This window comes from Pyrgilauda ruficollis, unplaced genomic scaffold (assembly GCF_017590135.1).
Source record: "Pyrgilauda ruficollis isolate IOZ18807 unplaced genomic scaffold, ASM1759013v1 scaffold21, whole genome shotgun sequence".
Lineage (NCBI taxonomy): Eukaryota > Metazoa > Chordata > Aves > Passeriformes > Passeridae > Pyrgilauda > Pyrgilauda ruficollis.
In genome coordinates, this window is record NW_024520318.1 from 8372425 (window position 1) to 8394690 (window position 22266).

General features: G+C 64.6%; 3 protein-coding genes across 5 annotated transcripts; 1 reads left to right on the top strand and 2 right to left on the bottom strand.

The window, feature by feature from the left end:
• The first annotated feature begins 1497 nt into the window (after positions 1-1497).
• On the top strand, positions 1498-13659 carry CLCN2 (chloride voltage-gated channel 2). Of its 3 annotated transcripts, XM_041467900.1 has the most exons (23): positions 1498-1606; positions 5944-6088; positions 6524-6655; positions 6768-6896; positions 7417-7550; positions 7636-7713; positions 7816-7894; positions 8485-8610; positions 8679-8763; positions 8872-8973; positions 9058-9142; positions 9220-9375; positions 9814-9883; positions 10081-10191; positions 10417-10630; positions 10729-10862; positions 10975-11126; positions 11208-11313; positions 11378-11451; positions 12369-12407; positions 12620-12724; positions 12797-12883; positions 12963-13659. In XM_041467900.1, the coding sequence occupies exons 1-23, from the start codon at positions 1556-1558 to the stop codon at positions 13167-13169; spliced, it is 2601 nt and encodes an 866-aa protein (XP_041323834.1). In that variant the 5' UTR covers positions 1498-1555; the 3' UTR covers positions 13170-13659. The 3 variants fall into 3 exon arrangements, with proteins under 3 accessions (XP_041323834.1, XP_041323835.1, XP_041323836.1); XM_041467902.1 differs by lacking the exon at positions 1498-1606 and having other exon boundaries at positions 5997-6088; positions 6773-6896; XM_041467901.1 differs by lacking the exons at positions 12369-12407; positions 12620-12724; positions 12797-12883; positions 12963-13659 and having other exon boundaries at positions 11208-11317; positions 11378-11448.
• On the bottom strand, positions 13622-15681 carry LOC121353779 (heat shock protein beta-7-like). The gene is made up of 3 exons (XM_041467904.1): positions 15447-15681; positions 14489-14640; positions 13622-13965 (listed from the first exon to the last, which is right to left on the bottom strand). Exons 1-3 carry the CDS (start codon positions 15664-15666, stop codon positions 13783-13785), a joined length of 555 nt encoding a protein of 184 aa, XP_041323838.1. The 5' UTR covers positions 15667-15681; the 3' UTR covers positions 13622-13782.
• A 39-nt stretch (positions 15682-15720) lies between these two features.
• Positions 15721-21634, bottom strand: FAM131A (family with sequence similarity 131 member A). Its single transcript, XM_041467903.1, is given in 7 exon segments — positions 15721-17815; positions 18190-18318; positions 18524-18706; positions 18957-19050; positions 19834-19958; positions 21534-21577; positions 21579-21634. Coding segments are annotated over 7 exon segments (1077 nt in total). The 3' UTR covers positions 15721-17369.
• Positions 21635-22266: the final 632 nt, after the last annotated feature.

Here is a 22266-nt window from a genome sequence, read left to right on the forward strand (position 1 = left end):
GGCACAACAATGACACTGTAGTGGGACAGTGTCAGCCTGTACTGGGGCTGCAGCCAGGGTGACACTAGACTGGAGTAGTGGTAGAGCAATAGACGGGTGGCACTGGGGCACACTGGGCTGGGACAGAGGACTGCATGCTAAGCTGGGTGTCCTGCCCTGCATGCCCCCACAGCCATGCAGGCACCTGTGCCAGCAGGGTGGCATCACCTGTGGTGGCCTTGCAGTATGCTGGTGGCCCACAGCCAGGCACACTGGTGGCAGTGGGCAGAGCATGTGTCCTGGCACAGGGCTTTCCCTCCGGATGAACATCCCTGCTGCCACGGGGCAGTGCCAGGAGCTGACGAGCAAGAGGGAGCTCCGTGCCTGGGGATACAATGAGCGGGAACCCATTTTGTCACCTCCCTGCCTCAAACTGGTTCATGTCGGGCAATGAACCCTCCCAGACTGGCACAGGAGATCTCCCAGCCCCCAGCCCAGCCATGCCACCCACCCTTGAGGGTTCCGACGTCAAACCAGAGGGTGGCACCTGGGCAGTGGGAACTAGCCCGTTCCTGATCCCGCAGCATCAGCCCAGCAGTGCCACAGCTCTGGCTTTCCCTGCACCCAGCTTCTGCCACAAAAGTGCCATCCTGTGCCCTGGGGAGGAGGGTGAGTGTGGCCCTGCCAGCTGCCTCGGTCACCCCTGAGCCCGTGGTGGCGCTGAGGCAGCCAGCCTGCCATGCCGGAGCACCTTCCCCAAGGATTGCCGGTGCCAAGCTCGACCCGTGTGCCTCTCTGGAGAGGACTGAGCCTCTGCTGCCCAGCGAGCTCAGCAAGGAAGAGTGGAGCCCACCTCTCTGGCTAGGGGCTGACAGTCCCGGGACGCTGAGCAGCATCACGGTAAGGATGAGCTCCCTGACAGCTTTGCGTGGTGAAGTCCCCACAGTGCCAGGGTGCCCTGCGCTCCTCGGGCATTGACAGGTGCCCCCGTGCCCTTCATGACGAGACAGACCTCAGGCACTCTGCCCCCACCAATCTGTCCCCGAGCAGGGCACGGCCATGAGCCTGGAGGTGACCGCCTGCAGGGTTTTAGCACTCTCGTCCCACATCTGAGCAGGGGAACCCACAGGGAAGCAGCGCCCAGCCCCACGCCAGCCCCTTGTACCTGTGGGAAGAGGGAGCACGGTGTCCCGGGGGAAGCTGGCCCGTGCCCACGTCATCCACGCCAGCTGTCACCCTCACCTGCGCCACTGCGTGCCCGGGGGTGCCATCCCGGGCAAAGGCCACGGTGGATGCGGTCCCGCCACAGAACGGAGTTTTCAGGCGGACTCCTCTTGACAGAGCCGGGCGCTGGGTGCCCAGCGCTGCCGGTCCGGTACCGGGCGCCGCCGGTGCCGGTAAAGGGCGCCGCCGGTGCCGGGCGCTACCGGCGGAGGCGGAGCGCGGCCGATCCCTCCCCCGGGCAGTGCCCCGGGCCCGCCCCGCGCGGTCCGGGAGGAGCCGCGGCCGCCGCGGGCACCGGCAGCGGCACCGGCACCGGGACGGCGCGGAGCGGAGCGGCGGCAGCGGCGGCACCATGGCCTCCGAGAGCGAGGCGCAGCGGGCGCTGCAATATGAGCAGACCCTGGTGAGTACCGGGGGCACCGGGCGGGCACCGGGCGCCGGTGTGGCACAGGACGCGACGGGGCGCGATGCAGCACCCGGGGGTTTTGGGGGTCGGGGGGCGCTGCCCTGCTCAGGGCGGTAGAACTCTGCCGTGCCCTGTCTGGGATGCTGCCTCCTGTTTGGGATGTCACCCCCAGCGCCCCTCCGGCTGTGGAGGAGCCCAGCTGAGCCCCCAGCCCCAGGGCAGGATTTCTGCACACACCTCACCGCCCCCTGGCAGCACCCCTCTCCCCTGGGAAGGGCTGCCCGCCCTGCGGGGCTGCCAGAGGCGCCAGCCGGGCACGCTGCTCTCCCCCGCGCTGCATGTGCCCGGCCCTCTGCCCCAAGATACGCTATCTCTCCTGCCTGCAACCTTAGCCCCATGTTTACAACTCCTTTGCCTCAGAGACCTCCTCACTGGCACCAGGGTGTCCCATTGTCCTGGGGTGTCTTCCTTCACTGCTGTTTTCCCAGCCACTCCGCTGCCTGCGGCCCTCAAACATCACGGGCAAAGGTTCTTTTCCCTGGCCTCCCCTTGGGACGGTGCCCAAGGCGGACGGTACTTTGCCCTGGCAAAGGCATTCGGACAGGCAGGGCCAGGGAGGTGTGCAGGGAAGCAGGGACTGCGTGGCCACAGAGCTGTGCCCACGACTGCCCAAGGGAGCCTGAGCCGGCTGCTGTGAGCGGGACGGGCTCTGCTGAGCCTTACCCACCCAGCATGGGCAGCGTCAGGGCACTGCTGCGCTGTGCACCCTCGGCACTGCCTTTCCCAGCTCCCAAACCTTTCTTCTGGCGCTGCCCCTCAGTGCTCACCCCAGGCTGCGCTGTCAGGTGGCTGCAGGACACCAGCTGGCCGTGGGAGCCCCGGCTGTGCCGTCATCTCCGCGACCTTGCTGACCCCACGGTCCTTCCCGGCAGCGCTGAGTCAGGGAGCACTCGGGGGCAGGAACAGGGGTGAATGGTGGCGGTGCCTCTCCCTGCCGCCAGCTCCAGACGGCCCCCCTGGGTGCCCTGGTCACGGTGGGTGAGCAGAGAGGCCATCCCAGGCGGGCACCGGGCGGAGGAGCCTGCGGCAGCGCGTGAGGGGAGAGGCACGCTGGGCTGGCATCGGGGCGGCCGTGCTCAGCACCAGCAGACTTTGCCCTCCTTTTCTTTGGGCAGGGTAGCACCCATGCCCTGGGTGCTCCGTGGTGCCCATCCCCGTGGCCTCTGGGCTCACCGAGGCTCGTGGAAGCGCCTGGGGCTCGTGGGTGAGGCTGGGTGCGGGCTCCTGTCCTGTAGCCTCACACCTGCGTTTTGGGAGCTTCCTGGGCACGTGCTGGGCAGGAGGAGTGCCCAGCCCTCCCCAGTGCATCTGAGGCACCACCAGCTCCTGCCAGCACCTGCCAGGATGGTCCGGATCCAGCTGGAGCCTGGCATGGGCTGGTCTGAGCTGGACAGCCTGGGGACAGCTTTTGCTGCTTGTGCTCACAGCCAAATCATCTCAGCCAGGCTGCAGGGTTGTCCACATGCCCTTCCCCTCCCCAGATTTTACCAGCCCTGGGATGCCATGGGTCTTGGGGCCCCAGACCTCAAGGTCTCCGTGGGGTCCCCATGCTGGACAGGTGTTCGTGGGAACCCCTGGCATGCCAAGGGTGCTGGGGTGCACATCAGCCCCAGTGTCCCCCACATGCCAGGCTGTGGTGGCAGGGAGCAATGGGCCCCGTGGGGGGGATTAAGCTTGACAAACTGCCCTTGTTCACTGCAGAGCCGCTCAGGGTGATTAGAGCCCGGCTAAGACGGGCAGCGTGACACACAGCCCCAGGCCTCTGCCTGCCCACTGCCAGCCCAGAGGACCCCCCAAACCTTTACCTTTAAAAACCTCCCCCGGGGGAAATCTGGGGGAGAAGGATGGCTGGCAGTGGCCATGAGGAGGTGGGCACCACTGCCAAGCCAGCTCGGTGCTGTGGGACAGGCTGGCACGGGGACATGGCAGCACCAGATGCCAGCGCCTGCCCCAGGCGCAGCATCGCCCGGGCACAGCAGGCACCATGGGCTGGCAGAGCCCAAGGGGCTGTGGCACAGCCAGTGCCTGCAGCACAGGAGCTCAGGACCAACCCAGTGGCCTTGGCCTGTGCCCGTGTCCCCGAGTGCCCCTTGCCAGCCCCCCCTGTGCCCGCTCCCTGCCCGCCCGGCACTGTGATTGTTCAGCTGCTTCACGGCAGAGGCCGGAGTCCCGGGGCTGTTTGTGTTTCAAAAGGCCTTTGTGGAAAAATAACCCAAGCGGAGGAGGAGGAGGAGGAGGAGGAGGAAGGAGAGAGCCCACCACTGGCCCTAACAGCCATGCCAGGGCTGTGGGCACAGTAGCTGTGGCTGCTCAGCACTGGGCAGCCATGGGGGTCCCATGTCCTGCCTGTGGGGCTGGAGCATGGGGCAGAGGGGTGGCATGGGGTGGCACACGGTGGCAGCAGGATGCCATGGCCCCTTTGCTTGCATCCTTGTTGTAACAAGTGGGGTGGACTCCAAAGTGAGGCAGAGGGGGAGCAAATCCCACCACCCTCAGTCAGGCTGGAGCACTTGGGACTGGGCATCACACTGCGTGCCCCAGCACCGGGGGGGACAGTTTGGCAGCCCCTGGCACAGCCCCAGGAGGTAGACACAGAGCTGGTTTGGGGGGCACTCAGCCTGGGGGTGCTTCCGTCTTGGTTTGGGCTGGCCATGGGTCAGCAGTGGGGCCAGGCAGGCAAGTGCTTGGCAGGGTGACAGCACTCCTGGGGTGCTGGCCCATTTCATCTTCCAGAGCAAACAAGCTTTTTCTGAAGGGAGTCTTTGAATTCAAGACCCCTTGCGGGGCCAGGGTCCTCCTCTGGCAGCTGATGCTGGATTTGGCCCCTCAAGGTGGTCGTGCCTTTCCCCCCAGCTCTTTTCCACAGGGCAAGGAGCCGCTGAGCCCATGCTGAGCAGGAGTTTGGGGGAAAATCCATGTCAGGACAGGGTCAGCAATGGAACTTAGTTCACCCTCCTCTCCCTGCCTGCATCCCCACCCTCCCTCCCGCTGCTGGGCACAACCCGGGTATTAGACAGCAGAGAATCCACCCGGCGCCGCTCTGGCTGCTTTGTGCTCTCCACCAAAGGGACCTGGGCAGGAGCGCTGCCCCACAGAAGTGCGCCTTCACGCCATGCCCACGGGGAGCTGCCGTGTGCCAGCAGGCCAGGGGGCTGTGAGCAGGACCCGGGCATCCGGGGTGGGCACTGCCGCCAGCAGCCGGGGCTGGGCTGCCCACGTGCCGAGCGCTGTGCCCACCCGTGGCGCTGCCCCTGGGCACGGGGAGCAGGGCGGCTGCGCCCCGGCTGGGCAGCCACGCGCTGCGCTGGCACGGCACGGCGGGTGGGCACGCCATCAGCATGGGGCTCACGTTGTCCCGACGTGGGAGCCTGACAGGGCCCCCGCGGTCCTGAAGCCTCCCTTTGTGCTGGGCCAACCTCTGGCGCTTGGCATTCAGGTCGTGCGGGGGGGAGTGAGGCGGAAACCAAGCAACCGAGTCCTTGGCAGTGCCCGCCAGCGCGGGACAAATGCCCCCGGCTCAGCGGGGAGGACGGGCACAAAGAGCTCCTGGCCAGCATGAGGGGCACTGCCAGGGCCACCCCCTGCCAGGGGCAGGCCACGTGCCACAGCCAGGCAGGAGGCACCCGAGGAAAGGGGGGTGATCCCTATGTGGTCCCCTCTTCACAGCCCAGGGACCGCCCTGGGCTTGATGTTGTGCTGCCTTTCTCCTGGAACGGGGGGTACATCCTGCCCCTCACTGTCCCCTTGCCTCCCTGCTGCCAGCTGAGACCAGCCAGCTCATGTCACATATGACCTGCCAAGGCTGCATTTTGGAGGGGGTATCCCAGCCTTGCTCTCAGCAATGTCGGAGTGTGGTGCCTGCAGAGCTGCAGCACAACCCCAATACCAGCGCTCAGAGAGTCTCCTGGCCAAGCTGGCCACGCTCCCATCACTGGAGGCCCTTCCCCACCCTCCACCCCGGTGCAGTGCCTGGGGCACCTGGGCAGGGCCAGAGACTGGTACCGACGTTTCAGCTGCCTGCTTTGGGCAAGGAGGCAAAACAATCACCATTGATCCACACTCGCCTTATCTGCCTGGCTCCTTCCCACGCCCTGGAGGGCAGTCGGGCACTCCCACAGGTGCCTCCACCCCTTTGCCTTGGGGTGCTGTGGCTGTTCCCTCACCTGGCACACTGTGCCAGTATGCCCACTGCTGCCCTGACTCAGTTTCCCCACCTGGGCACAGGGCTTGGGGTACCAGCCTCCCTGACACTCCTGCCTGTCCTTTTCTCCCAGATGTATGGGCGTTACACGCAGGACTTGGGCACCTTCGCCAAGGATGAGGCAGCCCGGCTGCGGCTGCAGGAGGAGGACACGGCCCCGCCCCGCCGCCCCTCCGAGCTGCTGGAGTACACCCAGGGCCGCTGTGCCCACTGTCGTGGTAAGGGTCACCGGGATACGGACACGGGTGGGCACAGCACAGTCTGGACACGGCTGCCCACCCCGCCACGGAGGCGCGGGTAGAGTTTCCCTGGCTGTCATGGGACACCGGCGCCGAGGACAATGCCACCTGCCCGGCGGGCAGCAGGGACACAATGGCCCGAAATAGCCGGGCACGCTGCAGGGACCGGGGCCCCCAGCCCCTCTAGCTGGGGCCGTGCCAGGGAGGCTGTGCTGGTGGGAGGTGCATGCCCAGTGTGACTGTGCAGAGTCAGCTGGCTGTGACAGCTGGACACAGCAGTGCTCCAAACAGTGCCAGCTGTGCTGGGTCAGTGCTGCTGGTTGTGAGCATTTCTGCTGCTGCCAGCCTGCCTCTGCCACCTCAGTGTGCCCATCCCTGGGGCATCCAGCCTTGAACCCGCCCTTGTGTCCGCAGTCTGCGCCTTGCAGTGCCAGCGGTTCCTCATCTCCAAGGTGGGCGAGGACTGGGTCTTCCTCATACTGCTGGGACTGGTCATGGCGCTGGTCAGCTGGGCCATGGATTTCGCCATTGCCACGTGCCTCCAAGGTAGGCAGGTACCAATGGCTTCCTGGGGCCATGGCAGGGCAGGGGTGGCCATGCCATAGGGCCATGCCATGTGCCTTGCCACCCACCACCCACTGACTGGCTGTTCCCACAGCTCAGAAGTGGATGTACGGGGGTCTGGACACCAACGTGCTGCTGCAGTACATGGCCTGGGTCACCTACCCCACTGTGCTCATCACCTTCTCAGCTGGCTTCACCCAGATCCTTGCCCCCCAGGCCGTGGGTAGGGCATCAAGGGGCTGCCTGCACCCTAAACAGGGTGTCCACTCCCTGGGGCTGTGCCTGGGTGTATCCCTGGAGGTCCTGGGAGTCTTTCTAGGGATATGGGCTGGTCTTCAGAGGGTCTCCTAGGGACTATGGTTTGGACGCCATCCTGAGCTATGGGGTGGGGGATCTTCTAAGGCCTATGAGAGAGAGGTCTTCAGAGAGCGTCCTGTGAGTTAAGGGGTGGATTTCCTCCTGGGCTATGAGGCTTGCAGGCTTGGGGGGTCTTCCTAGGGCTAAGACGTGATCTTCAGAGGGTCTCCTGGGGGCTATGAAATTGGGGTCCCTGTGGGGCTGTGGGTTGAGTTGCGCCTACATAATCATGGGGCTGTTCCTGCCAATTGTACTGTGGGAAGAGGTGTCTCTGGGACCTCCCTGTGGCAGTGAGGTGTGGCAAAGCATCAAGGGTTAGCCCCCAGAACCACGGGGCAGTGTTCCCCCTTCATGGCCATTGGTCAAGGCTGTCCCCACATCACCAGGCTCAGGGATCCCCGAGATGAAGACCATCCTGCGGGGTGTCGTGCTGAAGGAGTACCTCACCTTCAAGACCTTTGTGGCCAAGGTGATCGGCCTGACGTGTGCCCTGGGCAGCGGCATGCCCCTGGGCAAGGAGGTGAGGGCAGTGCCAAGGCAGGATGAGCAGGGGGCCAGGGAGTGAGGCTGAGGGCAATGTCCTCAATCTCCTGTTGTCGTCTCAGGGTCCCTTTGTCCACATCGCCAGCATGTGTGCAACCTTGCTCAGCCGCTTCCTCTCCCTCTTTGGGGGCTTCTACGAGGTGAGCAAGGCAGGCTGGCCCCAGGAGGATCAACCCGTGCCCACCTGCTGGCAGTGCCTAGGTTTGGGGGGCAGTGCCCACTCACTCCTGTCTCCCTCACAGAATGAGGCAAGAAACATTGAAATGCTGGCAGCTGCCTGTGCTGTCGGTGTTGGCTGCTGCTTCGCCGCCCCCATCGGAGGTAGGGTCACCCCGGGCCTCCCCACAACCCCCACACCTCCCGCCCAGGCAGCAGGGTCCACCTGGAGAGGCAAGCAGGACCCCCAGGACAGCTGGCATGGGAGAGGGCAGTGCTGCTCAGCAGGGAGGAGGAAGGGAGGAGCGGGCAGCATCCTCCCAGATGTGTAACGTCCGCTCTTGTCCTCTCCCCTGCCGCCCTGCGCTCCAGGGAGCTCCCCACTCCAGCCCCGCTGAGCCCTGCCCGTAGGTTGGTGATGTGTCTGACTCTTTCCTTGCCCTTTGCCTGCACCCCTATCTGTCTGTCTGTCCATCTGTGTGCACCCCACTCCATCCCAGTGCCACCCCTCGTGTCGCTGCCACATCCCTGTGCTGCCCTCTCACCCGTGCAGGCTCGTGCTTGGCCCGCTGTGCCCGGCTGGCACCGGCCGCGTGCTTTGCCAGGGAAGCCCTTGAACCGCCCCGTAGTGTGTCCGTGGGGCAGCCAGACCCCCGTGGGCTCTGCACGAGTGTGGACTCAGGGTGGGAAGCATGCCAGGCACCGGGGGCCTGCCTAGGTTTCTCCACCTCCCCTGTGCACTTCCCCAATGCCAGGCGTCCTCTTCAGCATCGAGGTCACCTCCACCTTCTTTGCCGTCCGCAACTACTGGCGCGGCTTCTTTGCTGCCACCTTCAGCGCCTTCATCTTCCGTGTCCTTGCTGTGTGGAACAAGGATGAAGGTACCTGAGGCGGGGTTGAGGGCACAGGGGTCCTCTGCCCAGCCCCACTGAGCCCCACCATCCCCCAGAGACAATCACGGCACTGTTCAAAACCCGCTTCCGCCTCGACTTCCCCTTCGACCTGCAGGAGCTGCCTGCCTTCGCCGTCATCGGGTGAGTGCGGCCATCCCAGCACCCATCCCAGGGCCCCAGGGGTGGCAGTGGTGGCGCTGGTGGTGCTGGTGGTGGCAGCAGGACACCTCTTCCCTTGGCTCTGCCCAGGATCGCCAGCGGCTTCGGGGGCGCACTCTTCGTCTACCTCAACCGCAAGATTGTGCAGTTCATGCGCCGCCAGAAGACCATCAACCGCTTCCTCATGAAGAAGTAGGTGCCCAGCAGTCCCCAGCAGCAGGGCGATGGAGCTGGGGCTGCACCAAAATCACCCCCTGCCCTGTGCCACCCTGCCAGGCGCCTGCTCTTCCCTGCCCTGGTGACGCTGATCATCTCCACACTGACCTTCCCGCCCGGCTTTGGACAGTTCATGGCTGGCCAGGTACCTGCCGTGGGGTGGCACACCAGTCCCCGCCCCAGGGCCACCACAAGCCCCAGCTGACCCCTGCCCATCACCAGCTCACGCAGAAGGACACCCTGGTGACACTCTTTGACAACCAGACGTGGGCCAAGCAGGGGATCAATGATGAGTTCGAATACTTGGGCATCCTGGAGGCCTGGCTCCATCCCCGCTCCAATGTCTTTGTCACACTTGTTGTCTTCATCCTCATGAAGGTGGGTGCCTACTTCCCCTGTCATCCCCAAGGTACCACCAGGAGGTTATGGAGAGGATTTCCTGGATGCCATCAGGGAGGTGCCAGATTGTTACCAGAAAGGTGGCACCAGAAGGCACTGGGTGGATGCTCCAGGAGTCCACCAAGGTGTTTGCTGGGTGGTGCTGGCATGCCATCAAAGAGATCTTGGCTGGGAGCCACCAACCTGCCACCAGGGAGGTTCTGGCTGCTTGCTCCTAGGTGCCACCAGGGAGGTGCTGGCCAGATGCCACCAAGTGCCACCAGGGAGGAGCTGGCAGGGTGCCCCTGGGAGGAGCCCATGCCCCATTGCAGGGTGCGGTGCCCACGTGCTGCTCCACAGCACCCAGCTGAGGGTCACAGCAGGGGCAGGAGGCAGGGCTGGGTCAGGGAGGGCAACTAATGGGTGTCTGCCCCACAGTTCTGGATGTCAGCCTTGGCCACTACCATCCCCGTGCCCTGTGGAGCCTTCATGCCCGTCTTCGTCATCGGTGAGACCCTGCACCCTGTGTGGGCACAGTGGGAAGAGGGAGCTGCCTCTCAGCCCACACTGGGCACCTGTGGGTGCCTCCAGATGTCCCCTTGTTCCCTTCCCTGGCAGCATCAGGGAGGGAAGAGGAGAGTGTGTGAGGCTGGGCCGGGTACTGGGAGAGCCCTGTGCCCATTCCCAGCCCCTCTCTGCCTGCAGGGGCAGCCTTTGGGCGCCTGGTGGGGGAGAGCATGGCAGCCTGGTTCCCTGATGGCATCCACACGGACAGCAACATCTACCGTATCGTGCCAGGGGGCTACGCCGTGGTGGGTAAGCACTGAGCTGGAACGGGGACACCATGGTGGGCGTCATTTGGAGATGCTGCCCCACAGCTGAGGTGATGATCCCTGGAACTGGGAATGGTACCACCACTGGGAATAGTCCTGAGGGCTTCCCTTATGTGGTGGATGCCCCAGAGGGGGGAAGCCAGGGCGGGGACCTAGCCTGGTGGGCAATACCTGACAGCCCTCCCCCTTCTCCTGGTGGTGGCTGCAGGAGCGGCCGCGCTGTCGGGTGCTGTCACCCACACGGTGTCCACGGCCGTCATCGTCTTCGAGCTGACGGGGCAGATCTCGCACATCCTGCCCGTCATGATCGCTGTCATCCTGGCCAATGCCGTTGCCCAGAGCCTCCAGCCCTCCCTCTACGACAGCATCATCCGTATCAAGAAGCTTCCCTACCTCCCCGAGCTGGGCTGGGGCCACCACGAGTGAGTTTGTGTCTCCTGTCCCAACCCCAAACCCCTCACCAAGGCACAAGGGGAGGCAGTGGCATCACCCTGAGGCCACTGCTCTTGTCCCTGGGCAGGAAATACAACGTGCGGGTGGAGGACATCATGGTGCGGGATATCCGCTACGTCACCCTCAACTGCAAGTACCGGGACCTGCAGCAGGTCCTGCACAGCACCAAGATGAAGAACCTGCCACTGGTGGAGTCAGCTGGTGAGACACAGGCAGGGGCTCTGCCAGCATCCACAGCAGCCATGGAGTGTGCCATGGGTGGGTGGCAGAGGGAACGTCAGGAGCCAACGTGGCACCTTGCTGTGCCTGGCAGAGTCCATGATCCTGCTGGGCTCCATCGAGCGGACGCAGGTGGGAGCCCTGCTCAGCAGCCAGCTCAGTCCCCACCGCCGGCTGATGACACTGCGGCAGAACGTGCTGTCCGAGGACGGGCACCGGCTCTCCGATTCCAGCATCCGCTTCCAGGTGAGGCATGTAGCCGTCCTGGGGGATGCCCGGTCAGGGTGCCCCACACCACCGTCACCCTGCCACGCCATCCCCCCACAGATCAGCACAGAGACCTCCTCAGGCACCCCTGCCCGCCCCGCGCTCCGCAAGCCCCTGAAGCCGGCACTGAAGCGGGTGCCCAGCAGCCCGGCCGACAGCCCCCCAGGTGAGTCTGCATGGGCCCCTGGCCCCCCCGTGTCCCTGCCACTGACACCCCTCTCCTCCCGCAGCTGGCAGCACTGACCACACTGGCATCGCCCTCAAGAGTCTCTTCTGTGCCAACGCTGCCACAGAGCCCACCGAGGTGAGAGCCTGGCCCTGCCCAGCCCTTCCCATCCCTGAACGGCCTTGCCTGGCCCTGCCCAGCCCTTCCCATCCCTGAACGGCCTTGCCTGGCCCTGCCCAGCCCTTCCCATCCCTGAATGGCCTTGCCTGGCCCTGCCCAGCCCTTCCCATCCCTGAATGGCCTTGCCTGGCCCTGCACAGCCCTGCCTGGCCCTGCCCAGCCCTGCCCATTCTTGTCACATCCCTTTCCATTCCTGTTCAACCCTGCCTGTCCCTTCCCATCCCTTTCCATCATTTTCTATCCCATCCCATCCCATCCCATCCCATCCCCTAACTGCTGTCTCTCCCGCGGGCCAGGCCCAGGGCACAGCCTATCACAAGGCCAAACGCGTCCGCATTTCCATTGTGGTAAGCTGCAGCCAATCGCAGCCTGGGCACAGCTCCTGCAGGCCAATCAGAGCCTGGCAGGAGTTCTCTGAACCAATCAGGGGCCTGGCAAGATTCTGCTTGGCCAATCACGTTGGGCCTATGTCTGTGCAGTCTGTCTTGGACAGTTACGATTCCATTCAACGAATCCTGGTGTGCATCCTCCCCATCCCAAACCTTCCAGGAACCGGGATGGGGAGCCCCCCAGCCATCACAACCGCGGGATTTGCCCCACTTTGCTCAGCCAATCATGGCACACCTTGCATTCTCTCCACCAATCACAAGCTTGGCTTGTCCAACTGTGGCCAATCAGGGTGTGACCGATGTCCTGTCAACCAATCACGTTACCTGCCCTGCCCGTGTGCTGCCTGTACCCTGCCTGTACCCTCTGCGGTGCCCTGCCTGCATGTGCTGCCTGCACCCTCGCTGTGCCCCCTGCACCTGCCGTGCCCTGCCCGCAGCGGCACCGCCTGCCGCCCTCAGGGCTGCTCCAACACGCCTCTCTTGCAGGAGGAGATGATCCTGGGTGACAAGATGACCCCAGCAGAGGTGAGGGGTTGGGCAGAAACAGGCAGGACCCTCCTGCTCAGAGGGATCCCAGACATCCCAAAGGGGTGCCAGAGCATGAGGTGGGTGTGGGGAGGTAGGGGGTGGATAACCCAAATTTCTCCATAACACCGGGTGTAAGGAGGACGGGAGGGCCCTTGCTGGCACTTGTGGGGAGGCCGTACCCCTTACCCTGCCCAATGGCACCTCCCCAGATCCGGGAGTGGGAAGAACAGCAGCTGGACCAGCTGGTGGACTTCAGCAGTGCCAAGATCGACCCCGCACCCTTCCAGCTGGTGGAGCACACCTCGCTGCACAAGGTGCGCCCACACCCCACCCCAGACCCCCACCCGCAACCCCCAGACCCTCAACTCAGCCCCCTCTTCCTGCAGACCCACACCATCTTCTCTCTGCTGGGCCTGGACCACGCATTTGTCACCAGCATTGGGCGGCTGGTGGGCATGGTGTCCCTCAAAGAGGTGAGCAGGGCACAGGGAGGCTGGAGGGGCACAGGGCAGCACCTGGAGCTGTCTGCCCATGGCTTTGGGGTCCCCGCAGCTGCGCAAGGCCATCGAGGGCTCACTGACGGGCAAGGGCGTGAAGGTGCGCCCGCCGCTTGCCAGCTTCCGCGACAGCACCGCCAGCACCACCGAGGCCGACACCACCGCCCTGCGCCAGCTCTGGGACCGCCACCAGCACCACCACATGCCCCGCGAGGCTGGTCCTGGCGGCGACGATGATGACGACACCCCCAGGGGTCAGTGAGACCCTTGAGATCCACCCCCCTGTGTCCCCAGAAGCCACAAGGGCCCCCGGCAGGTGCTGGGGTGTGCCCGCCCTGAGCCCACTGACCCAGGCTCAGCACAGGAGCGGGCACTCTCAGTCCAGTGCCTCTGCTCCCTCCCTGGGCTGGGGACCAGCCAAATGCCCCCAGGCAGCCCCTGCTCCCCAACGACCTGCCAGCTCTTGGGGCTTCCCACTTTGCTACCTCTGTACCCCCCCAGCCCCCGGTGCCCCCCAGAATGGCCACTGCCCTCACACCCTCCATGAGCACCGCAATGTCCCTTCTCAGGGTGGCACGGGGCGGAGAGGGGCATCAGGTTGGGGTGTCCACGGCGACATGGGTGGGCATTGCCCCCTGAGCTCAGCACCTCATGGCTGGGAACAGGGGGTCCTGCTGCCTCTCTGCCATGCACCTCTCCCCATGTAAATACAGAGATTTTTATATTAATTTAATAAAAGGACTTTATAAACAGAGCTGAAGCACTGTGGGGCTGGAGGTGGAGAAGGGCACAGCCAGTGGGCACCGGCTGAGCTTCACCACGGTGCTGGGGTTGGCATGGCTCCGGGCAAGGAGCCTTTTGTCACGCAGAGCCGCTCACAGCATGGCCTCGCTGCGGTGCAGCAGCTGCGGGCGCTGCCCGGCACTGGCGCGGCGCCGGACGGTGATGACCAGCGTGCCAGCCTCGGTGAGCGTGCAGCTCACCGACAGCGGGTCCGTGTCCTCGGGCAGCTGGCACTTGTGGGTGAAGGTGTCGCAGACGGTGCCATCCTCAGCCACCTGCGGGGAGGCAGCACCGGCGCAGTGTGCCATGGTGGGTTCCACAGCACATTCCCAGGTACCCCAGTGCTCCTAATGGGCAATCCCAGACACCCTGACTGTAGCAGGGAGTTCAACAGGAGAGATCCCAGTGACGCCAGGGCAGCTCCCAGTTACCCCATTGCCAGCAGGAAGCAGGCCTCTGCTGCCCAAGTCTGGGCTTGTGGGTAAATTCCAGCTACTCCAGTGCCAGCAGGGACTGTTCCCACTTGCCACCTCCAGCAGAGAAGGCAACGGAGCAGGAGTTCCCAGTTGTCCCATTCTCAGTGAGGACAGTTCCCAGTTACACCAGCACAGGACAGGTGCAGTAGAGCGGGAGTTGCCTGTTGTTCCATCATTGGGCACAGCTCCCATTTATCCCAGTGCTACCAAGGGCTGTTCCCAGTTACCACCCCCTCCCTGCCACCCACAGGAGGGGGTGTCACAGGACAGGACCCCCGCTGTGCCATGGCCAGAGGGGATGCTGCCCCCTCGGGTGCCTCACCTTTTCTGCCTGGATGGCGACATGGCAGTTGGAGGTGGTCACCACAATGTCAGGGGGCTCAAACTGGCTGACGTCGGCCACCACTTGGTAGGTGTCACCCTGGGCACGCACCCAGGTGCCCAGGCTGCAGGGGTACATGGCACCTGGGGACTCTGTGGGCAGTGGAGTGCTGCTGGGCATGGGGCCACAGTACCCAGGGGCTGGGCACTGGGGGCTGTGGGAGAGTCTGGTGACACTGGGGGAGGGAGGGCTGGGGGTAGCAGGTGTCAGTGGGAGTTTGGGGATATTGAAGGTGCTGGGGAATTGCAGGGGGAACTGGGGGTCCCAGGGGTAAAGGGGTACTGGAGGCCTGGGGGGGTAGTGGGTGGTCTGGAGGCACCTGAGAGCACTGGGAGATTCCAGGGGCACTGGACAACCTGAGGACAGCAGGGAAATGGCACAGGAGGGTGAAGACACTGGGGATGACCACAAAGTCTGGGGGGAGGAGGACACTAGAGTTACTGGGGTGTACAAGAAAGTGGGGGCCTAGCAGCTGACATCAAGGGGTGTGGGACACAGGGGAGCTGAGGACATACCGTGATGGTCTGGGCTGGGGAGGAAAAGCTATGGGGGGTTGTGGGAACAAAAGGAAAATCAAAAGGGTCTGGGGAGGGGAAGGAGGCAGCATGGTGGTTCTGGGGACAGCAGGGACAATGGAGTTATTGGGGACTTACAGCGGGAGCACAAAAGCATTGGGGAGTAAGAGCTGGAGGGCAGTCCAGAGAGCCATGGGGCACCAAGGGGCAGCCAGGGTTCCCCTCTGAGCCCTCCCAGCCGGTGCTGGGGGGAGGGTCCCACGCTGTCCCCAGGCACAGGTCAGCTGGATAACCCTTGGGGGCACCATCCCCAAGGTAGCAGGGCTCCCCCAGGGTAGCAGGGCCACCACACCCTAGGGCCCCCCGCCCTGCACACCCGGTACCTGGGTACCCAAACGCCTCCTGTCCCCGTGCCCCAAAGGGTGCATGCCGCCGGTCGCCCTCGAAGCGGGGCTCGCCGTGCCCCGGCCCGTAGGCGCTGAGCAGCTCGGCGCGGTACGTGGAGGCCGAGCTGAGCGATGCCATGGCGCCTGCTGCCCGCAACCCCGGGGCCCTGCCGTGGGGAGGGTCCAGGCCCGCCAGCCGCCACCGCCAGATGCCCATAATTAGGCACCCTGTCCGCAGGAATGCGAGATAAGGGACGAGGCCTCCGTCACCCTGTGGGGCCGCGGATGGGGATGTATCCCTGCCACCGCTGGCTGCCACCCCCATGTCCCCTGGGAGGGGGTGCCCCCCACCTGCAAGAAGAGGCGCCCGGTGCAGCGCTCGCACAATTGACTTTATTCAAGACCTGGCAGGATGGAGGAGGGGGTGCCACGGTGTGGGCACCCCACGGATACTCCACAGGCACCGCCACGGCGGGGCGGGGGGCTCAGGCAGCTCCCGTAGATATGCACACGCGTGCACATGCCCATGCGCTCCCAGGTGTGCACATGCACACACACACAGAGCAAAGCCCCCCAGCCATCCACAGGCACCCCGCTCCCCCAGCCCACCCCAGCACCGCGAGGAGCATCCGCTGCCCCGGCAGCGAGCGGCAGGGAGCCAGCAGCATGGCCCCTGCAGCCCCTCGGTGGTACAGGGCAGGGGGCCAGCCCCACAGCGGGCACCCCATGGCAGGGAGGGAGAACAGGAGCTGTGCCTGGCAGGGGTTGGTGGGGGTGCTGGGAGATGCAGGGGAGCAGAGGTGGGTGCTGGGGGGGCATCCCGGGGTGTGGGGACAGGGAACAGTGACTGGGCTGGGTGAGGAGCAGCATGCAGGGGGGAGAGTGGCCCCACGAGAACACGTGCCATGCGGGAAGGGGCGCGCAAGCGTTGGCAAAAACTGGCATTCCTCCCCCAAATGACGTGCCTGGAACCCCTCACATGGGCTTGGGGGGTCCTCGGGGGGGGTGCCACCCCCAGCCAGGATAGGGGGGGCTGGCTGCCCTTCATGTAGGCACTTGGTTCCCTGCTAGGAGTGAGTGACATGTCGACAGGGACATCAGTCCCACGTCCTACCCCCTCTCTCCACCCTGCATTGCCTCACAGCAGACTTGGGGACCCCTGGCCGGGCTGACCCCCTTACTGCAGGGCTGGAGTGGCACTGCTCTTCTGGTGGCCCAAAGCCCCCAGCCTGGGGGCCTGCGCCCACCTGGCCCTGCAGACTTCCTGTGTCAGCCCCACGCAATTACAAAAGTATAGAAAGTCCCAGCACCGCAGCACACCACAGCCCCCCAGCACCCCTGGCACCCCCACAGCACCCCTCCAGCAGCTCCATGCTCCAAGGCAGCAGTTCACAGTTTTAAACTCGGTCCAATAGAAGTTGGCCAGGGGGAGAGGAGAAAAGCCCTTCCCGCACCAAAACCCCCACCACCACCCTGGCTTGGGGTGGCAGAGGCACCACAGGATGATTGGAGATTTTCAGCCATGCCATTGGGGGAGAGGGAACTGTGCCCAAAAGGGGAGCCCAGGGTGGTTTGGGGGAGAACATGCGGACAACCAGCCCCACTTATTTAGTCTTGTCAGTTTTTGGGGGCACATCTGGGCATCAGGGCAGAGGACAGATTCCCCCAAGCCCTTCCCTGCGCCCCTTCCCTGCTCTCATGCAAAAATCCAGGAGGGCAACGATGTGGCCAAGCAGGGCCGGGGCACAGTGGGGGCACACTGGCTGGGGGGGCTGCAGTGGCCCCCGGACCCCTCCTGCACCCGGATAGCGAGGGGGAGCAGCGGCAGGGCCTGTCCCTCACCCAGCGTGGGGTCTGGCCAGAGGGCTTCAGCAGGAGACCTGGACCCCCACCAGGAGAGGCAGGGCACCCCAGGAGGCATCAGGGCTCTTCGGCCTCCTCCTCCTCCTCCAGCGATGCCACCCCGGAGGAGGCGACGTCAGAGATTTTCCGGCGGAGTGGGAAGTCCTTGCTCAGCACCACCTCGTCCTCCGTGGGCGAGAGACAGGCTTCAGCGTAGGACACGGAGTAGAGGGAGTCCTGGCACCGGAGCCGTGCCAGGCCCCGCAAGGCACTTTGGCTGGCTGGGGGCGGCAGCTTGGGCAGCAGCAGGTCCTCTCCCCCCAGGGAGCCCAGCAGTTTGGCAGTGAGTTCGGAGGGGGACACCATCTCCAGGCTGCAGAGGCTGGAGCAGAGAGTCTCAGGGGAGAGGGTGTGCGAGGAGTCGCTCTCGGGCTCGCAGGAGCCGTGCCGCACGCCCAGCTGGCACAGGTGGCCCTGCAGCAGGTCTCGCAGCAGCGCGCTGGCGGGCATCGTGCCTGTCAGCTCTGTGGGAAATCAGGATGTCTGGGTCAGTCCACAGCTGAGGGCACCAGGGATGGCAGCTGCCCCCTGCCCTGTGCACCGCAGGTTGGGAGAAGTCCCGTGCTTGCTTCGCCCACAAATTGTTGCATGCATGGCACTGGTAACCATCAAAGGAAAAGCAAAACACTCTCTGGCACCACCGAGGTGTTGTATTCAAGGGCTTCCCTATCCCTGGCTTGGTACTGTTTGCCAGGGTGCAAGGCAGGGGCACTGCCCTGTATGGGAGTGACCAGGCTGGGGAATGTGCCAGGCAGTGGGCATTCCATTCCTTTGTCCCTCAGCAGTGGGACACTCACACCAGCAGTGGGACCACTGGCCCGCTCCCCACAGCACTTACCGGTGGGCTGGGAGCTCTCTGTGGAGGGCATGAAGTCCTCATCGTAGGACTCGTCATTGGAGTCGTCCCCATCCACTGAGGACCAGGCTCGCAGCTTGGCCTCAGCAATGGCAAACTGCTCCGCCACACCTGGCACGGGACAGGCACGGATCAAACACGCACAGGGAGGTGCTCCCAAAATCCCACTGCCCTGGCACATCTATGCTCACAGTGCCATGGCATGGATGGATGGATGGATGGATGGAGGGATGGATGGATGGATGGGGACCAGCCCACTGCCCCAGCCCAGTGCCGCACTGGGGACCAGCCCTCCGGCCGTGCCCGCGGTGCCTACCGGCAGCGAATCGCGCCTCCTGCTCGCCCTCGCTCAGGTGGCAGTAGGAGCTGAAGGCGCTCTCCAGGGCGGAAGGTGACTCCACTGGCTTGCACCAGCCCTTCCACTCGATGAGGTGGGCAACACGGCCCTGGGCCATGGCCGTCGGCTTTGTCACGTGCTCCTTCACCACCTGCGAGATGCCTATGGGATGTGCCCTGATGTCAGCATGCCCTTGGCACCCCAAGTCCCCACCACAGAGCCCATAGCCCTGGGACCCAGCACCCCCTACTTCCAGTCCATAGGACCTGGCACCCCCATGCCCTCCTCTTGGGTGCCACGAGTAACCCACTGGTCTCCCCTGAAACTCCAGACCCAGGACCCCCCAAGATGCCCAGACTCCTCCCCTGAGGAGACCCCCCTTTCCCAGATGAGCCCCTGGGTGAGCAGTTACCGTGCAGCGAGGAGCGGGCCAGGGCAGCGATCTCCTGGATGGTCAGCGCGCGCCGTGACTTGGGCAGCATCTCGACAGTGTCCTCAACATTGACCTGCCAGAGCGGGCAGCGTGGTCACAGCCCTGGCACCATTTCCCTTCCAGGAGCCCCACACTCCAGGAGAGGGCTTGGCCCTGCTTGGTGCCCATCCCGGGGGGCCTGGGGTGTTTGTGCACACACGCATCACAGGCATGGGTGTGTGCAGAGGGGTGGTCACAGCAGGGCACACTCCCACAATGTCACTGCACACTGGCACTGTGTACACACCTGCACATGCCTGCTGAGGTAACCACATGTGCCCACACACACACAGGCAGCCACTCAAACACACAAACTGACCACAAACACACACCTGCACACTCACACCTGAACGCCGCTGTACACACACGTGCACCTGCACACTTGTGTGCGCTCACATGTGCCCGTGCTCTGTGCTAGATGGTGTCACACACACGTGTGTGCCCGCCCCAGCTTGTGCACGCACACGTGCATGTGGAAGACCACCTCAGCCCAGCTCCCCAGCACCCACTCCCTGGCAGCACACACCATGCCAGGACATCCAGCTGTATGTCCCCATTGCCATCCCGGCCATGCCAGGCCCTGAGCCCATGGCCACGGGGGAAGCGATGTGGGATTTGGAGGCGCGCAACAAATTGCATTGCCATGGCAACGAGGCACCGTGGACTGATTTCTCCCAGGATACAGCCCGGCTCATGGCTGACGTCAGAGCAGCCCCGAGCCACTGCGAGCTGGCAGGGCCATGGCCAGGACGGGTGCCCTGCCACGGGGTACGGGCACATGGCTACCTCAGCCGGGCATGGCCGGGCTCGGTGGTACCTGGAGGAAGTCCTGGCTGTCGAAGGAGGCCTGGCGCACCAGCCGGGGCAGCGGGCGGGCAACACTCAGGGGTGACAGTGCCTTCACCTCCTTCCACTCCACACACAGCGTTGTGTCCACGGCCACTGCAGGAAGAGCCGAGGCCAGCCTCAGCACCTCCATTTCCCCAGCAGCCCTCTCAGTCCCCCACCCACTGACCCTGTGGTGGCAGCTTCTTGTCCGGTCTGAGACCAGACACAACTCGTTGCTGCAGCACTGGTGACTCACGCCCGGGCAACTCTTCCGCCTGTGTCAGCGGTAACGCACGTCCCCAGCCTGGCACTGGGGACCAGGCACCTGTCCCAGCTTGGCAGCTGCTCTGGGAGGGGTGGGGGCAGCTGGACCAGGCTGGACCGGGCCAGGTGCTGGGTGTGTGAACAAAGGCAGCACTGGGCCATACTTGCAGGGGGATGCTGCTCCTCCACTATTTCCAAAATCCCCATCTCCAATTCCCTGCTGGGTCAGGTGGGAAAGGAGCAAGAAGGGATAGGGTCAATAAAAGCACCTGCACCCATCTTTTGCCACAACGGCTTGACCTCTGGGCACTGGCACCTCAAATGGATGGGTGCCTACACCCTCAGGCACTGGCTCCCAAGAACTGGGGCCTCCTGCTCCAGTTGCCATGAAAGGCCAGTCCCAAAGGGGCCAAGACAGGGTATCTCCCAAGAGCCTCATTTCCCCTGCACCAAGGTGGGCCTGGCTGACATAAACCAGCTGTGAGGTGGGATACAGGGAAGCTCAAAAGTGCTGCCTCCCACCCACATCTGAGGGTACACCCTGGCTTCCTTGGGAAATTGCAGAGAGGATCGCCCCCACTCCCAGCTGTGGGCAGGGGCACCCTGCGGTGACATCCTAGCAACAACACCCCCAGGGCCCCTCCGGCACGTCTGCAACACTCTCAACGCCGTCCTAGCCCCCGTGAACCAAGCCTCCAGAACTCCCTCTGATCACAGCCCCCATCCCTCCTGCAGCACCCCCAGGACATCTGCAGCACCCCCGCTGCACCCCACACACTGCAGCAAACCCCAGCCTCCAACTCCCCCCTGAACGACTCTGTCTCTCTCATAGCCACCCCAAAACCTCTCAGGACTCTAAGCAGCACCCCCATCCCACACTCCTTTCCCAGCCCCTTGCACCCCCACCCCCAACCTCCAGCTCCCCCAGAGCTGCAGTCCAACCGCTCCAATCACCCCAGCCTCTACACATCCACACCCCCCATATCTCCCTGCACTCCCTGGGCCACCCAGTTGCCCCAGAGCAGCACCCCAGCTCCCAAACCCCCACCCATCTATAACCCCCATCACCCTTTATGTACCCAAGTCCTCCAGAGCCCTCAAGCTCTCTGCACACACAACACACTTAGATACCCCAATTCTCTCTCACTTCCGTAATTCTCTGTCCCCTAGAGCCCTCACAGCCTCCCAGTCCCCATACACACCACGCCATCCCCTGGATCCCCCTCAGCTCCCTGCTCTCCACCTTCCCATATCCCCCAGCCTCCCTAGTGCCCCACAGCCCTCTCTGTCACCTCCAGCCCCTCGGCCATCCCCATCAGCCCCGCACACCCCCCTCCCCACCCTCAAGTTCCCCTAACACCCTCCATGCCCCAGGAGCCCCTATTCCCTCAAGTCCCCACTCCCATCCCGGTGTCGCTCACGCACCGATGGTGGTTTTGGAGCCGATGCAGCCCATGCTCCCGGGGGGGCCCCGGTGCGGGCACTACCGCCGGCTCCGCGCCGCCCACATCGCCTCCCGGCCGCATGGGCGGCCCCGGACAGCGCCCGCGCCCCGCCGGAGCCGCTGCCGAGCCGGGCCGGGCCGCGGTACCGGAGCCCCGAGCAGCACCGGAGCCTCGAGCGTGCCTGCGCCGGGCCGGGAGCAGCACGTCCAGAGACGTCACTGCTGGGGGAGGAAGAGGAGGGAGAGGGGGAGGCGGGAAGAAGAGGAGGAGGAAAAGGAGGAGAATGTGCTGGAGGAAGGTTGAGAAAGAGAAGGCCGAGGGGGATAAGGGATGAGGGAGAGGAAGGAAGGGTAGAACGGGGGAGAGGGAGGCCGGGAGGAAGAGGAGGAAGGGGAGATGAGGAGAGAGGTGAAAGGGGGATGAAGGCAGCCGGGGAGGATGAAGGAAGAGGGGGGCTGAAGGAAGAGGAAGAGGGGGATGGAGGAAGAGGAGGGGGCGCGGAGAGGAGGAGGATGGACGGAGGAAGAGGAGGGGGCTGAGGAGGAGGGGAAGAAGGCCGGCCACCGCGGAGAGCGCCGTGCCAGCACCGCGGACAGCGCCGCCCCTCCCGGCCCCGGCCCCCGTACACCCCCGGGGGGACAAGGGCTGGGACCCTGCAGAAACAGGGCACCCCTCGGCCCCAGAGCTGCCTGCCCCGAGGGCCCGGTGGTGCG